General features: G+C 43.6%; 1 protein-coding gene across 1 annotated transcript; it reads right to left on the bottom strand.

The window, feature by feature from the left end:
• Positions 1-7,286: 7,286 nt before the first annotated feature.
• On the bottom strand, positions 7,287-18,304 carry Rdh12 (retinol dehydrogenase 12). Its single transcript, XM_051196215.1, has 7 exons — positions 18,164-18,304; positions 16,236-16,354; positions 15,641-15,796; positions 14,769-14,873; positions 13,762-13,971; positions 10,386-10,575; positions 7,287-7,460 (listed from the first exon to the last, which is right to left on the bottom strand). Exons 1-7 carry the CDS (start codon positions 18,229-18,231, stop codon positions 7,358-7,360), a joined length of 951 nt encoding a protein of 316 aa, XP_051052172.1. The 5' UTR covers positions 18,232-18,304; the 3' UTR covers positions 7,287-7,357.
• Positions 18,305-18,626: the final 322 nt, after the last annotated feature.

Below are 18,626 nucleotides of genomic sequence, written 5' to 3'. Positions count from 1 at the left end.
TTCTTGGCTTCATGGCTTCATTTATATAAACACTTTATTTTTTTTTAATTTTGTACAAGTGCCTGCATGTATGTATGTGTACCACATACATCCCTGGCACCTGTGGAGGTCAGAGAGGGTATGGGATCCCCTGGAACTGGAGTTATAGGTAGTTGTAAGCTGTCAGAGTTGCTGGGAATTGAATCCAAGTCCTGTATAAGAACAAGTATTCTTAGCTACCTAACCATGTCTCCAGCCCATGACTTTTATTTGTTTTGAGTAAAGGTCTTGTGTAGGCTAGGATGATTTTGAACTTGCTGTGTAGCTGAAAGTGATCTAGTACTCCTAATCCTCTTGCCTTCATGCTCCTTGTTTCCAGACTGTTTCCTTTTGCTCGTGAGTTCTATGGGAAGTAAAGGTGAGAGTGAGAGAAAGTTCAACTGGCTAACTTTCTTTTGAATAATTCCTGTAGTAACTGGTGACTTTCAGTTTGCATTTTTATCAAATTCCCTGTGTATTAAAAAATTACTAGTAGGTCATGGAGGTGTCTCAGTGGGTAAAGCACTTACCACATAGACCTGACAACCTGAGTTTGGTCCATGACACCCATGCAAAGATGGAAAGAAAGAACTGACTTCAAATTGTGTTCTGACCTCCATGTACACACCATGGCATGAATGTATATGCACACATACATATACACACACTATGGACATAAATACTGTAAATTTTAAAACGTTGAGAAGGGGCTGGGCATGGTGATGCATATCATTTTAATCCCAGCACTCAGGAGGCAGATCTCTGAGTTCAAGGCCAACCTCTTCTACTTAGTAAGTTCCAGGCCATCCAATTCTACATGGTGAGACTCTGTCTCAAACCAAAGAGGAAAGCAATGAATGCTCCTGCTCAGCTCCCTTTGGGACTGGAGAGATGGCTGATGGATTAAGAGCATTGACAATTTTTCCAGAGAACCCAGGTTCTATCCCAGAACCTGCATACAGACTCATAACCATCTGTAACTCCACGTGGGGTCCCCTTTTTCCTCATGGTCCATTGGCCACCAGTCCACAAGGACAAAGGAACAGAACTTTGGATGACCTATGAACACAGTAGAAATAGCCTTCCAGGAGACTGTTTCAGTTAGAGAGATCAGCTTTATTCCAGAGTGAGGGGAGTTGTAAAGGATGAGACACTGGGTGGGACATCACCTAATTTTCACTAAACATCATGTTCCTATTATACAGCTCCTAGTACAAGTCTTAGTTATCACATGTGGAAGTACAGCCCTATCTAGCACTATGTCTAATTAACATATAGGCATCAGGGGGGAAAGATTCTCCAAGGAACTGTGTCAAGGGTCACACTAGAAATAAGTCAGAGAGCAGGAAACCCCCTACTGGGCAGAGGGAGACCTCCATGTTGCTGAGCTCAGAAAGAGCTGCCAAGCCATGGCAGAAGGCAATCTCTGACCAGCAGGTTCCTCCCAACAACTCTAGATCCAGGGAATGGGACACTCTCTTCTCCCCATCAAGAGCATCAGGCACACATATGGTGCACGGACATATATGCAAGCCAAACACCCATATACATAAACAATGAAAAGTTTATGTTTATATTGTTTTATTAGTTGCTACAAATGTGGTTAAACGTACAACAATTGTCTTGTCTGTGTAAGCCCTACGTTCAGTCCCCCAATTCCACCATAAAAGATAAAATTACATTTAAAATCCTCTTAGTGTACCCTTTACCATCAGAAAACTTGGTATGTTTTGCGCCTGCTTCAGGTGAAGGGGTGGAAATAGGTGAAAGGTTACCACCATTCCCCCATTCTTGCCCTTCCACCATTCACAAACTTTGTGGATTTTTGTTTTGCTTTGTTTTGTTTTGCTTTGCTTTTGAGATAGGGTCTCAATTTCATAGATTCTTGTTCAGGTGATGGGAGACAGATAGCATCTTGAGACCTTCTTAAAAGTTAGTTGCCATTTTTTAAATTTTGGGACTCCTATCGTGATGACAAAAAAAAAAAAAAAAAGCCAACTATGTTTTTACTACCAACTGATCTATGGAATTTTTTTTAGCCTACCTGTATGATATTTGAGAAGAGCAAGACTCAAGCTTAAAACTGTTTGCTTGCCTTCCTCTCGGGGCATATGTTTGCAGGATGATACCTGAGCCGAGAGATTCGCATCGCTGCTGTCATCATCTTTCCCCAGAAATCTGAGCTCATCCGGTTTCTCATTCAAAACAAAACAAAAAACAAACACAGCAAACAAATGCCAGTGGTGGAATGAGATCTGGTGTGGCTATGACAGGAAGACATGTTACGACAAAGAATATTGGAACATTCCATCTGAGTGTAAGACCGATGAGCACTGTGTTTAGAACCCTGAGACAGGCTAAGTTGCCAGATGTCTTTGGCTGAGGCTTAGGCAAAGTAGATCACAGGCAATTAGACTCTAATACCCAGGCTGGGCAAGCAAATATCAATAATCACATTACCCTGGCAGAAATAGTCTCTTCTTGGTATAACCCTCTCTCCTATGTTGCATTATTTTTCTTGGGGTGGGGTTGGGTATGGAAAAACATATTCACCTGGCCTCAGGTACTGATGACAGAGGAAAGAAATAACTCCACTCAAGCATAGCTTGGTGAACCAGTGAGCTTACTGTGGTTATTAAGAGAAGCATAGGTAGGTAGGTCTCTGGAATTGCATCACTGAAAAGCCCACTATGGAATGGGCAATGTCTCACAAAAACATTCCCACATCCCCTGGTAACACCTCCATTGGACTCTTGTTCTCTGTGAAATTGACTATTTATGTGTAGGTAGGAATAACTCATTTACCAAAACACCAAATATAGAAGTCATTTCCTGAGACAGGAAAAGAATTTACTTGTAAAAAAGTGAACAAAATGAAACGTTTAAATCAAAGCTGGGATGAAAGCGAGAAATAAATTGTATAAAAAAACATGTATGATAGTTTATCATCAGACGTGGCTGTAACTACTCAGCTGAACATCACTGGGCCTCATGTCCTCCCTGCTCCACACAGACGACATCCAGTGAAGGAGTCAATGGGGCCACTGACTTTTTTTAAAGAGTTCGTGTATTTTTATGTATGTGTATGAGTGTTTTGCCTGCATATATGTCTGTGCATCGCATGTACACCTGGTGCCCTCAGAGCCCAGAAGGGGGCATAAGATTTCCTGGAACTAAAATTGTGAGCTTCCAGGTAGGTGCTGGGAACTGAACCCGGGTCCTCTGCATAAACGGCAAGGGCTCTTAACTGCTGAGCCATCTCTACAGTCCACTATTGACATTTTAATGGCTGTGTGACACAGGCCACTCTGTCTCTTCTCCAGATTGTGACAAGGACAAGAAATAAACTCTTAACTGTAGTAAGCAACTGAAATTTAGCATTGTTTCTTTTTCCAGATAACTCTTGTTCTATTAGAATAAGCTGTTCTTTGTGTTCTCTGTCTCCTTGGCTGCTTGTTTTAGCTAATAGAGATCATAGAGAAAACAGGCCGAACATATTGAATAAAATTTGGATGAACTCCTACGAATGTATACTAAGGCTATTAAGAGTCTCAATTAGGCTGGGCAGTGGTGGTACACACCTTTAATCCTAGCACTTGGGAGGCAGAGGCAGGCGCATCTCTGTGAGTTTGAGGCCAGCCTGGTCTACAGAGTGAGTCCCAGGACAGCCAGGACTACACAGAGAAACCCTATCTCAAAAATAAAAATCTCTGTATTAGAAGGTTCACTTCTAATAATCAGTCAACCACATAAATACTGAAATTACCTGACAGTGACATGACCTGGGGATGGAGGAAAATATACTGAAGCAAAGCTGGTGTCAAAATTTATTTGGAAGATGAAGAAATTGAGAATGATGCAAGTAGGCCAGGAAGCCAGGTATGGTGGCAAACACTGGTAATCCCAGAAGGATTGCAAATTCAAGCCTGGTCCATGTAGCAAGTTCCAAACTGGTCTTGGGTACATACTGAGTCAGTCTCTCTCTCCCTCTCTCTCCCTCTCCTTCTCTCTTTCCTTCTCCTCTCTCTGTCCTTCTCTCTTTCTCAGGAAAAAAAAAAAAACAGAGAAATGTCTGCTTTAGACTGGCAATAGATTAAAATGGCTGAATATTAGAAATGTTCTATCTTTCAGCTCAATGCCACACTGTATTACTGTATCCAGCAACTAGTGTTGTTTTATAGAAATCCAGGAGAGTCTATCAAACAAGCTAAAGGAAAGATACTTTGTACCAGTAGGCTGGCTTAGCTAAAGGTGTCAGAACCTCAGAGGATCCAGAAATAACAGTGGCAAGGGAGCTGGAACGGTTAGAAAGAGGTGGAGACAACAGTCACCCCTGAGCTCTTCTCCACCACCGACAACAGCATTGCTGATGTGTGGCCAAGGTTTTGGGTTACTCACTGGGAAAAATCGCATCTGGAAAATGTCAAGGCTGACACTTCTTCCTTGCCTAGACAGAACAGGAGATAATACTTTGGGTGCTGGTTGGAAGCTGTGGAGAGATGGTGTGTAGCTTGTGGTTGAGGGAGGCTATGGCTCACGGGAGCACAGGAACAGCAGGGGAAATGATGGAGTCTGTCATCTGCTACATCTAGAGTTTCAAAGTTTCAAAGGAATACGTTAAACATATAGAAAACAAAAAGTAAAAGACAAATAGCATGGTAGGACATCAGATTTGGCTCTTCCATCTTCTGGCAGGGCAGCTCAAGAAGCCCAGGAAAACCACCAGCCTGAGTCCCTGATTTATAACGAGGTCCCAGGCAGAATGCCTTCCTTTCCCGTGAGACTTGCAATTAGCTGTTCCCACAGGAATTTGCATATTATGTGATTACCTTCCAGCTGCTCTTAAGAGTACAGTGTGTAGAGAGCCACAGGTACCATTCCAGAAGATGGTGCCGGTTTCCTGTCCATAAGCCAGCAAGGCGCGGATGCGTGATCCACGTCATGGGGTGACCGTTACGAGCATTGCGGGCTGCAACTGTCAGTAACGGACATGACTCCTCTGAGCATATATAAGCAGAGCCCTTTTTCCTCCTCGGGATCTTCCCTCAACTTGCTGTAATGAGCCACGCAATAAACATAGCTGCAGAAGAATCCTGTTGTTGAGCGTTGTTCTTGCAGGCAAGGCAATAGCGCTCGACAACAGTGCATTGATTTGCTGACTCACCCTCCTGTTCTCAAGGGCATATTTTCATTCAGGATGTTTTGCTGTCCTCTTTTCTCCTTGACACAAGGCCAGCCTTTCCTGGATCATGAGTTTTAGGGGACACTTTGGGACAAACATGTCTGGGTCTGAAATGGAGCCAGCTTCAAACTTGAACAGCATGTGACAACTGACAAACATAGTTTCCATTACAGCATCTAATGCTGACTTCAGTATGAGTATGATGCCTGGGGCCAGAGCAGCGAGCTTCTTGCAGCCTACACACGGCTTTGCCCGCTTTTGCCTCTATCTAACCCCCTCTGACATATATGTGAACCCCACCTCAAGCTTGTCCCCGGCATCACTGTTCCCACTGCATCTTTTAGATCTCTTAGGCCCAGAAGATGTGCCTGGCATCTTACACACACACACACACACACACACACACACACACACACACACACACACACACTAGTATTCAGGAATCTGTACTGGCCTGTCCTTGGGGTTCTGACAGAATATGTCCTCAAATGCAGCCACTAAGAGCACACTATTGGTGCACATTCACTATGTTCCCTTTTAAAAGGGGCCTGCCACCTCCCATCCTTCTCTCTCTGCTTCTCTGTCTCTGTCTCTGTTTCTCTCTCTCTCTCTCTCTGTCTCTCTCTCTTTTTGCCTCTCTTTCCTACTGCTCCTGTCTCTCAGGCCAGTCTCCCTTCTCCCCCTGCCTTTTCCCATTCATTTTTCCCCAATAAAAAAAATCCCCTCCAAGTGAACTCAGTTGCATGGCATCTTTCTCTGTAGCGCTGATTTTTAAATTACAATGTGCACTCACACACACACACACACACTCCCTCACCTGCAAACATACTTACTCATATACATACTCACACATACACACTCACATTACATAAAAAGAGAGAATTAACAATAAAAGATTTTAAAGGCTACTTCCAGGGGCAAGAGGATAAGGATGGATAATGGGGATAAATATGATCTAAGAACTTCATTTACATGTTTGAAATGTCATAAGTAAACCCATAACTTCATACAATTAATATATAATAAAAAAATTAAGGCTATGTTGTATTGAAGAAAAGAGAGTATCACCAGAGGTCCTTTGGATTCCTCAGATCTGGGATCTGTAACATGACTTCTTGGGCCAGTGGGTTGTAATATTACCCACGACAGCCCACCTTTTCTAAGTAACCTTCAGCAAGGAGGTCATAAGGGCCACAACACAGGACAGGGAAGCCAGAGGGAATGAGAGCCATCAGCTTTAGGGAGACAGATTGGTAGGCGTCTGAAATTCTTTTTGTATCTACATGTTGAATCTCTATCTGGTCATAATCCATGGTGGAGCTAAGAGGCTCTATATTTTAAGCTGCACCTCTCACTTCTCATAATAAAACCCTGGCACTGAAAGAAACCCGAGTGAATGCCTAGCTTCACTTTGTACCCAGACACGGTATTCTAAGAAAGTTCTGGATGTAAGTGTGAGTGGCTCAGTAAGGTAACATATGGATCACTAAACCAACTGATTTCCTTTCTTCCATTTCTCCCTGAGAAAATAAATACAGCAATGAGATGAACACAAATCTTTATTTCTCTAAAAATTGAGGTAAACAGAACAGTTTAGTGGGGGGGGGGGGATCTACATGGTGGAAAATGGGAAGGCGCAGCTTCAAGCAATAGTTGCAGGATCCTCAAAGGGAAAAGTGAAGTTTGGCCAAAATGACCCACTTCTTCCTGAGTTGGCCCAGACTTCAGCGACCAGCATTTCATTTCAAAGAGAGAAGAGGCCAATCTAGAGTGTGAGGCTGTAGTTCACAGAAATGTGCAATGCTGGGGCTCCTGTGATCATTGAGGTGAGTGTTTATGGTGCTGCTGAGGAAACTGACCCAATTTCCTAGGTTCCTTGCCCACCCCATGTCCAGCCTGGCATCGATGCAGACCTCTTACCCCAGAGAGTTGTGCGTTCTCTAAGTCTTTGAGGAGAATGGTCTGTAGGTGTGAATAGCACTCCGCACTATGGCCCTGCCTCACAAGAACGTTGTGAGTATAAAGCGTTCTAGAAGGTTCTGAGTAGGTGTGGAGTCAGCAGGCCAGGAGGATAATCCTTTCGGGGTTGACCTTCTCTTTGGTCCTCTTTCACTACAGTGTGGATTGGGCCCGAAAAGGCCATGTTCTTCTGGCCAACTATTCCCACTGGATTCCTAGAAGCTCACAACTGACATTCCACAGGCGCTCAGCTGTTTTCTTATTCCGGGCCCTTGGGGACACCCAGGTCCTCTTGCAGTCACTGGCAGGCACAGAGAGTGAACAAAAGAGTGAAAACTGACAATCTCGGGGCACATTTCTCAGAATAGACTTCTAATTGTATAAAATAGGTGCACTGGATTTGAAGAAATTACATTGAAATGAATTCTTAAGTATTCCAGGGTCAGGAGTAGTGGTCAGCCTAAATAATCCTAAATAGTTCTTGGGAAGCAGGCACAGGTAGAGCGGACGTTTAAGGTCATCGTTGGCTATAGAGTGACTTTTGAGGCTATCCTGTGCTACATACAGTTAGGCTTTGAAAAACCAAACTGTGGGGACAGGAAAGATGAGTTGGTAACTAAGAGTGTTTGCTGCTCTTCCAGAGGACCTAGGTTTGCATCCCAGAACCACACCAGGCTGCTCACTAGCACCTGAAACTCCAGATCAAGATGACCCAACATCCTCTCTGGCCTCCGTGAGCCCCTCCCACATGCACATACACTCACATACACACATAAATTTTAAAATCTTAAAAAAAATACAAACATGTATGCACATATACTTAAACTCTGAAATAATAACACATAGGCTTTTTGTTAATATGATCGACAAGAGGCAATACTGATACCCAACTATTTCAAAGTAATTGTGAGGCAAAGAGGCATTTTGAAATATCTTCAATAATTCAATGTAACTCTGTGGTGGCAAAGTCACAGATAACATCACAATGACTTTTTTTTTTACTAAATTTAGAGAAATTCTGAATTCATCCAGAGCCACTTGTGCCCAATGAGACCTACTTAAACACTGCCCTATTTTAGAGTGAGCAGAGGAGCCAAGGATGAGAAGGAAAATGGAAAAGAGATAGACCACCCCACTGGAGTTCTAGCTTTTATATTTATGACACTTCTATATGGTATTTGGAAAATATAATTCTGATAAAAATAAAAGCCTATCATTTGGCTGGACTTTTTTATGTTAGTTTTTTTTTATTTTTATTTTTATTTTTATACAAAAGTGGGATTATGTTGTATTTAGTTTGAGAAAGAAGTCTTTTTGTTGTTAAAATATATTTTAATTATATAGATAGAAAATATATGTATGACCCTCCAAAACATTTCAAATAATAAGGCAACAGCCAGAATAAGAAGTTGCAATCCTATTTTACATCTTACCTGACTCTTCCTCAACTCCCTAGAAGTAGTTAGTAGTTAGTACCCACTAACTAGTCTTTCTAGAATATTCACTATGTATTAGAAACAGGTGTTCACATGATTGTTTTTAAAAAGATTTTATTTTGACGGGCAGTGGCGGCACACCTTTAATCCCAGAACTTGGGAGGCAGAGTCAGGCGGATCTCGGTGAGTTCAAAGACAGCCGGGTCTACAAAGTAACCTCCAGGACAGCCAGGGCTATTACCCAGAGAAACCCTGTCTTGAAAAACCATTTAAAAAAATATTTTATTTCTCATTGTATGTATCCACATGTGTCTGTGTGAGAGCTTGTGCATATGAATGAGTGCCTATGGTGGGTGGCAAGAAGAGGACATCACACACACACACACACACACACACACACTCACACACACACACCGCCCCCTGGAGCTGAAGTTACAGACAGTATGAGACATTCAGTGATGAGAACTGAACTGGGGTCCTCTGTGAGAGCAGAAAAAACTCTTAGCTGCTGGGGCATGTCTCCAGTCCCTACGGTTTTATATTCTAAGTGTTTTCGTTTGTTTGTTTTCTCATATTGTATTATGAAAATCCCTTATCAATTGTTATCTGAAGTCATATTAAATGACTGCCTGTCACATTCATAAGTCAGTAAATATCTGTCACATTCATAAGTCAGTAATGTTAATGCTCAGATTGTAAGGGTAGGTTTGTTCAATAGAAATTGGATGTATGCTAGGTGTGGTGGTGTACACCTTTCATCCCAGCACTCGGGAAGCAGAGGTGAACTATGTGAGTTGAAGACGGCCTGATCTACATAGTGAGTTCCAGGACAACATAGAGACTCTGTTCCTCCAAAATAAAACAAAACCAGTAACAACAAAAAAATTATGCAATCCAAATATGAGCCACATACATAATTCAGATTTTTCTAGCAGACAATTTAAAACAGAAAAAGAAAGTAGGCATGCTGGGACATCATTGCAATCCCAGCACTCAGGAGACTGAGACAGAACAATCATAAGTTTGAGGCCAGAGTGGACTTCATAGTGAGAAACCCTCTAAACTAAATCAAGGGCTGGCTTTGGCACACTCCTCCAATCCCACATACCAGAGGCAGAGGCAGTTGGAACTCTTGCATTTAAGGCCAGCTGAGATGACAATATGAACTAAAACACATAACACACTTAGATGACGGTCAAACACATGCCAAGAACTCAAGTCATCCATCCCCTAGTGCAGACGTTAAACTGACTCCCATTGCTGAGCAATGGACAGTGGACCAGGCTGGGTTAAGTCAAGGAAAGGGAAGGAGATTTTATCTTGAACTTCTTATTTGGAAGCTCTGACTGTACATGGAGTTGTGTTTACACAGCAACAGGCAAGGCCAACCCGGACATCACTGAAGTAAGGGTTCACATTGTGCAGACGTGACCCCCCCCACACACACACACACGCACAACACTTTTTGCCAAAGTGGTTTCAAAGAATGCAAACGTCAGATCAGTTGATCTTTAAAGGAAAAAAATCCAGAGGGTTCCCTAACACTCTCGTTATATAGCATAACCAACAGGGAAAGCCTATAACGGTTTTCAGAAAGCAACGGTGCTCACAGAAACGTACCACAAAAGCAATTCTTTCTAACATAAGTTCCTCTGGAAAACTCACAGCAATCAGATTGCAAACCCATCCCAAGCCTGGATTCCATGATCCAGCACAAAGGTCTGACCAGTGCAAAGCTGGGATTCACAGACACATGGATAGTGAACACACCCTGCACTGCCACCCCGTACCTGAAGTACTTGCCGCTCAGGGGCTCCAGGCCCTCCGCCAGTGCGCAGTGCAGACTGGTCTGAGCTCCTTGCCGGGTGGACTTGAAGAAGGGTGAGAAAAGCCTCCACAACAAGCAGAGCAGGAAGGAGTGTCTGACGATCTCAGACATGACAATACCTGGGTGTACTACATAGGCAGTGACCCCCGTTCCTAGAACAAAGAGAACACAGTAAGACCAAGGACATACTCTGAACCCTGTGGCAAAATACCCAAATGAAAAGAAGGGACTTAGGAAACCTCCTCTCTAGGGTTCAAAAGGTTCTACTCACTCTGCCCTGTAATGAATTCATCTCTTTGAGAAAGATCTACATAGCCTTCTCAGCTTTCTATGCTCCAAAAGAAGAGTCCTATTTCAATGTTATCTTATATGGAGGCTTACAGACTACTAATAAAAACGTGGGAAATAGTAGCATTAATCATTAATAGCAGTATCCTTGTCATTCCTATGGGAGGAGCTGTTTGAAAGGTTGGGGATAGAGGTTAGTTGGGCAAGCACATTTATGAGGTACGGATTGAGGGGGAATGGGGGAATTATTGGACATTAAGCTGCCCCAACATGACTTCCGTACCCCCTCATTCTCAGTATTTTTTTATGAGCAAGGGCCACTTTCCCTGTGTTGTTTCATTTTTTTTTAGTTTGTTTGTTTGTTTTGGTTTTTTGGCTTATACAACAGAGTTATCACTGGATCAATCAGCCACTAATGGCTTGCATCAGTTATTCAGTGAGATGCTAAACTATATGTTGGAAGATGGTCTAACTAATAACTCTGAGTCTCCTGGTGACTTAAATGAAAGCTACAAAAGTTTTGAGATTCTAATTTGAAAATGCAAAGAGTGTCTGATTTTCAGTTTCTGCTATGTAAAGAGCAGGCCATTCCTGTACACTGACACATGTAACATACCACATTTTTCACTTCTGATGCTGATATAAACTAAATATGGCTCTCCAGCCATATCAGTTATGAACATAAAGCATATCTCTAACAGTGGATCCCTTAAACAAGAATAGACACTAGAATATTGTCCCTTTCTTTGATGTGACAGCAGAGAATCTCTCACACCCAAGTTAAAGAGGATATTGGCCACATAATACATATTTTCTATTTTAAAAAAACTCATCAATTTTGGACAATTTGTAACTATCTTAGAAAGTAGATATTGTTCAAAGCTGGAAGAAAATAAAGGCGAGGTCTGACAAAGGAGGAGATGGGTAAGAAAATCAACACAAGAACAGCAATTTAGACTTCATTCCAGCAACATGCAGGTTTTTCTGAGTTCAAGGCATCATGGTACGGCATTCATCTGATGATGGAAGGTGGTCATTTCCTCTCACACCAGCTCTGTCCAGCAGCGGTGTCACACCAAGGTCAGGCAATTCTGTGCCACCCTTCTCCTTTTTGGAACATGGCTTCTTACTCAACTGATCAGGGGCAGGGGGACTTGGAGAGCAGGGGACAGGGGCTGGTTATGCCTCAGTTCTTAAAAGAGGCTTATGCCATAGGTAACATTAAAATGCCGCGTACAAAAAAAAGCAAAGTGAGACACAGAGCAACTAAATAAATTGCCCAACATCCTATCTAGTAGCCTGCAGACGAAGATCTGTGCCCCACATAGAGTAGTAAAGAGTGTGAGTCCCATTGCTAGATTCTTGGTGAGGACTGTTTTGGATAGGAAATGTACTTAAATGAATTCATCAATACAGCTCTGCCATTCTCTTCATTTGTAGATGGAGGGGAAAGAAACGCTTATGTCATAAGAACATTTGGGGACTTCTATGGTGCCTGGCACATAAGGCTTCCTGTTATTACTATTTGTTGCCATGATTATCCTACCCTTTTGCTTGGGCATTCTGAATTATTCACAATAGCAAATAGTCCCTAAACTCAAGCGACATCAGAGCCCACAGACTATCTAGACCCCAGGGAAGAGCAGAATTATTAAGGATTAAGGCCTCATTTCACAGCTAAGGAGGCAGTTGGAGAAGTTTAAGGAACATGTCTACATATACACGAGCACAGTATGTAGACAGGCAAGAACTCAGACCCAGGAGCCTGAAATCCAGCCCTAGCTCCCTGATGGAAGGCAAAGTCCCCTTTGGAGCTCAGAGAAAAGTACATAGGGGAAGGTAAACAGGAGGAGGGACTCAAGGCTTAGAGCACAAAGCCCAAGCTCCAGTTCTGGCTTCTATGAACTATGAAAGTAATCCCTGACTCCTTTCGCCATACGATGGATTTCAGCCCTAACCTACAAAATAGGAGTAATAATGCCACTCTGACTGTTACAAAGGGCTGTGAAAATGAAACGAAATAATAGGAGGCAAAAAGGCAACAAACTTAAAGCAACTTTGCAGAGTTTCAGCGTCTCTTCAGTGTGATGCTTCCCATGGGACAATGACTCCACTCTGTTAGCAGCCTCCTTCTCTTCAGCACACCAAGTCCCTTCTTGTATGTACATTGTACTGGTAAATTTTTATGTTCTATTTGAGCTCACTGGGAAGCCAGCTCTGGAAATGGGGTTGCCCCCCTTCAGACTCAAGCATATTTATGTCAAATGTCTTCCAACCACCACCACCCCTAACTCCATCCTTTCTTAGGTCAAGATGGCCCCTGTCTCTAGAATGGGAAGAGGGAAAGATGGCAAGCAGCTGGGAGTGTTAAAAATGGGTTCTTGAGGACAGCTAGATGACAAACTGCTTCCAACCAAGGTTACTATTGCCTATCCTGTAACGTTAAAACGCCTGGACAGGGACAAAGTTCAGCTACTGGAGGCTCGTCCACGGAGAAAAAGCCCAACAGGGAATTCCATCTGACTGCTTCAATTTCAATAGTCCGTTCCTGCTGGGTGTTGTAGGTGCCTGCTTTGATAATGTTATGTTTATCCGAAGCTATTTGTTCTTTTACTTGGAAGCAATTTTATGCTCTATCCAGTATTCTCAATCAGAACTCCAACTGGCTGCCACAATGGGGCTTCCTCAGTTACTTTCCACTCGATGTCTGTAAGCCCCTGATGAGGTGACATCACCTTTTATTTTGCTCTCTCAACTGGGTGACTCCAGTTGTCTCTGCTAGATGTTGTCAGCGCCTGATCTGATGGTCTTGAATCTACCCACTGCTTCTAACTGTTACTACTATCCATCCTTCTATTATTTTGTAGATATTTAATAAACTCACTTATTCAAAACAAAAGAGCATGGCTATCATAGATCACTCCCTGGGTCATACCTAATAATACTAAAATGTGTACGTACCAGAAGTTTCAATGAACCTATAATCTGGACCCCAGACCCTGCTTTTATTGTTTAAATAATAGGATACTTTATTCTTTCTGCACACATACCTTGGAGCCGCTTGGCCAGCTCTCGAGTGAAAAGCACATTGGCCAGCTTGCTGTGGCAATAGGCAAAACCACTGCAGTAGCGCTTCTCGCCTTGGAGGTCATGGAAACGGATCTTGCCACCAAGGTGGGCCACTGAGGATAGGTTTACCACCCGTGCAGGTGCAGACTCCTTCAGCCGCCCCAAAAGCAGGTAAGTGAGAAGAAAATGGCCTACAAACAAATCCAAAAGGAAAACTCAAGGGTAGAATGGCTCTAGACTCGGGGTATGGAAACCTATGACAGGACTTGCATAGTAGCTCACTGTCTTCTGAGTGTGAATAAAATTTGATACCATGAGTCACTCCACACTAAATGGTTACTTCCTCTAAGTTAATCAATTCTCCAAAGCAGGGGTCAAAGCTAGATGGTAGTAATGATTTTTGTACCTATTGTTTATATGCCCACCTGCTAGCCTCCAATTTCTCTGCATAACTCTACGGGTCCCCATGTACTCATCAGAAAGAAAGCTATAGTAAGTCGGGTACTCTGGGACTCAGGAATATGCCACATGCTCTCTTGACTAGAACATTAATCTTGAACTCTGAACAGCAATTTATCTTGTGTGTCAATTTCTCAGGGTTCACTCACCCACACACACTAGCCCAAGGCTTGCTTTGGTTTTCATATAGCTGTTACTTCCCTTGTCAAATCCAGATTCCTAAATACCCACAGGTTAGCCCTGCCCAGCAAGCCCTGTATTGCCACTAGACCATCCAAGGATGACATTTTTCTCCCTAGTATCTTCTGAGATGGGGGCTTTTGAATTGAAACAGAGTCATGTTTTTTGACTGCTTAGAAAAGCACAAACAAGCAATGTGTCTTATGTAAAGGGATCCTATGAGGACCCCATGAGGACCCTACAAGGCTCCATGAGGATCAATGGAGATCCTAAGCATTGTGCAGGGCCATCTTCCTACAGAAAACAAAGTGGGTTATAATGCACTTTTTAGCCACACAAAGATACTTACCCAGGTGGTTGACTCCCAAGTGGGTTTCAAAGCCATCTGTTGTCTTAGAATATGGATACATCATCACTCCTGCATTGTTGATCAAAATATGGAGCTTCTTTTCCTCTGTTGAGTACAATCAGGGAGATCCTGTGGCTAGCAATGCATCTTCTAGCCACCAGTCACTGTCTCCAGTGTTTGCCCCCAGCTTTCACCTATGAACACTCTTTGCTAGGCAAGGTTATCACTCATCTTTCTCCTGTCTTCTAAGATAAGATGTTGCCTCAGAAGTCAATAACTATTCCCCATGTGGACCTGTCTGCCTGATATGGAATCACCATTGTCACTGGGTTTCTGATTTTACTTGCTGATATCTTTCTGGATACCATTTGTTCATTGATATGGCCAATGTGTACTAGCCACCAATTCTGGACCAGACACACATTGATGGGCCCTGGGAAGACATGATAAAACAAGGCACACCTAGACTTTGTCCCTCAAGGACCTGTAGTCCTTGGTAGATGCTGGCAATTTTCCAAGACATGGGAACATTTTGACAATGGCACAAACTCATCTAGTGCTTGTAGTCACAGAAGGTTGATTTTCTGGATGAAAGAAAAGAGCAGCATCAGGGCCACACCTCATGCCATGATACAAGCTCAGACATGGAGATGAAACCTCCAAGATTCCCACTGTGGAGCAAAATGTTGATAAAGATCCTGCCCAGCTTGTCCCCCTGCCATCCCTTTGCCAATTCCCTGTCCTGCTGGTTCATGTGGCTGAACCTGTCCAGTGGGATCATGGGTATGATGCAAGGGCCATATATGGTCCTGGGCGGGGCAACATCCCTACACTTAGTTCCCTGCCTTCCTGGCTACTCATGGGAACCTTACCTGCCAGGAAGCCCTCAGCAAAGGCTCGGATGGATTTGGTGTCAGATAGGTCCAGTTTCCGCACCAGCACCTGGGAGTTCTTGGTGTCTGCTCGGATTTCACTAGCAGCAGACTCTCCCTTCAGTACATCTCGACAGGCAATGTATACTCGTGCTCCTTGAGCCAAAGGAGAAAGGGCAATGTGCAAAGAGGCACAGGAAGTGAGCTTGCAGCTGATGGGTAGAGCGTACTCACAGCTGTCTGTATGGTTGTGGAGTGTCCATACTGCCACTTCTGAGTTCTCACAGCCCAGCTGGGAACCCTCATTTTACACTCTAATATTTAATTCTGCTCAGTGTCTACCTTAGAATAACAGACTTGACCAATTTTACAGAGAGACATCATTCTTCCTACTCCCCAAAGTAGGGAAGGCACAGGGAGGGAGGGAGCTACGCTGAAAGCCAGAGTAAATTAGTGTCACATTGGACTTGGGCTCCAGTCTCCTTGAATCCCCATCAGAGCCTCCAAACCCAGGAAGAAAAAAAAGGAAATCCAGGTAGGATCCCAGTGAAGAGGGCAGGAGGTGTAGCCCCAAGGAGACAGGGAAAACACTCACCTCTTCGAGCAAGCTCTCTGGCGGTCTCCTTGCCAATGCCTGTGTTGGCACCTGTGATAACCACTACCTTCCCAGGAATCTGCACATTCGTTGTACAAACTCCACCAGCAAAGAACTTCCTGTCATCAAAGGGATGAAAATCAGACACCATTTTTCCAATCTCATGCTGAGATGCATAAAAAACAAGGCCACGGAACTCCAAAGAGGGAGGGCTTTAAATTGGAGTCATAAAATGTTATGAAATGAATTTGAGCTGACAGTGGTTGTGCACACATTTCATCCCAACCTTGGGAGGCATAGGTAGATGGCTGTCTGTGAGTTCCAGGACAGCATGATCTACAGAGTTCCAGGACAGCCAAGGCCACACAGAGAAACCCTGTTCTCTAAAAATGAACAAGCAAAAAAGAAGTTAATTTGCATAAGTCACTGTTTGATTGGGCAAAGTAGTGGCCAGCCCATGGGCATAGATGGGAAGGTTGTGTGTCCAGAAGCAGATAATAGTCACTGGAACGAGCAGAGAAAGTACTCCTGAGCCAGGGCCAATGAAGGTATCCTTTGTCAGATAACAAAGATATCCATCCAATCTCTAGATTCCCATAGGCCAGCTTCCTCCTCTGACCCACATTGGAAACACATGGGTGAGAACACTTGCGGATTCAATAGCCTTGAGCCCTATGGCTCCAATAGTCACCACAGAAACTGGTGAACAACATCTGGGCTGACACGTGTAAGTATCACCCTTCAGCTGTCTCTTCAGTTTTAGAGAGGAGAGCATCCTGAGAGACTTTTTTTTTTCCTGACACTGTGTTAAGGGTTTTATTCAGTCCGCTGGCATACAGAGAAAACTTTCTTGTTGAAAACAAGACCAGAGAGGCTGGAACACTTCCTGAACATCACTGGCTGACAGACACTGAGCTAGACACTTTCTATACACCGTCTTTTCTAGGCTAGACAGTTTCTACACTCGCTGTCCACCCAGGGCTAGACTTTCTACACTCAATGTCTGTTCCATGTTAGACACTCCCTACACTCACTGTCTACCCCAGGGTAGACAGGGTAGACTGTCTCTATGCTCACTATCTTTCCCAAGCTAAATACTGTCCACAATACTATCTTTCCATAAGTAATTTATATTAACCACCCCAGCCATTTCAGTATTATTTCTACACTGCAAAGGAGAAAACTGAAGCCCAAAGATATTCAAGTCATTTCTAAAAGTGGTCAGGATGGAGTATCATACTCTGACACTCTGTCCCTAGTATGTCTATCTAACCTTCTTTTGGGGGTGGGAATTTAAGACAGGGTCTCTCTGTTTAGCCCTTACTATCCTATAACTCACTCTGTAGACCAAGCTGACCTCGAACTCAGAGATCTGTCTGTCTGCCGCTTGAGTACTGAGATTAAAGGCAAATGCAACCACGCCTGGATCCTATGGACCTTTCTTAATCATTAGCAAACTTTTAATTCTCCACCCAGAATAGCCCTTTCTTTGGCAGCCCCAGAGATTCCCACAGTGAATGAGCAATTTCCAAAACATTTACTGAGAGAAGTATCAAGGGAGGAGATTTTGTTTCCTTCCCAGAGTACCTACTACTTCACAATGAGTCCCTAAACAATGTCACCCCACCTTACCTAGGGTCAGAAGAGAAAGGGAAAGTGTCAGAGAAATCTAAAGGGATCAAAGGAAAGATCCAGGACAGCAATCCCCTCAGCCTTCTCTTAGCATCAGAATTCAAACCAGCCCCTCCTCTGCCCACCCAGGTGCTTCCTTCTCATTTTCCACAGCGGTGGCATCCACAACCCCTCCTTTCCTGTTTTTACTGCACTAATTTCTCCTTCGCCGCCGTCTCTATTCTCCTTGAGCAGTCACAGCCAGCTACCACTGCAGGACTTTTTAAATATTGTTGAATCCCTGGATTAAGACAAACCTGATGGATGGAGCTGTCAGGTACAAGATCGAGAGGAAAGACGTGAACAGTCCCAAGATAACTAACATCTTGTCAACCTCTTGGTTCCTGGGGCTCCAGCTTCCACCCTCAACCTGGCCTCGGGATCCTTCTCTGGCTCCAACTCCTGGCAGTGCTCTAGAGCACTCTGCAACAGGCTGGCTTAAACGGAGCTCAGAATCCTACTTAAATCCGAGAACCCACAGAGCACAGCCTCCTGGGAGATGTAGTCCTGGAGAGGGTGGGGCTTAAGGGAAGATCAGGGCTTCACCTTTCACTGGCAGAGAGAATTTGGTGAAACTGGAGTTCCCCCAACCACCGTATCTTCAAGATAGAATATGTTTAATTTTATCAGCAGACTTCATAAAAGCCATGCATAGTGACACATTCTTTCAATCCAAGTTATTTGGGAGGGTGAAGCAGGATGACCCCTTGAGCCTACAAA

The sequence above is a fragment of the Phodopus roborovskii genome, unplaced genomic scaffold (assembly GCF_943737965.1).
Source record: "Phodopus roborovskii unplaced genomic scaffold, PHOROB, whole genome shotgun sequence".
NCBI lineage: Eukaryota > Metazoa > Chordata > Mammalia > Rodentia > Cricetidae > Phodopus > Phodopus roborovskii.
The sequence above is the reverse complement of the archived record's forward strand: the minus strand, read 5'-3'. Positions and strand labels throughout refer to the sequence as shown.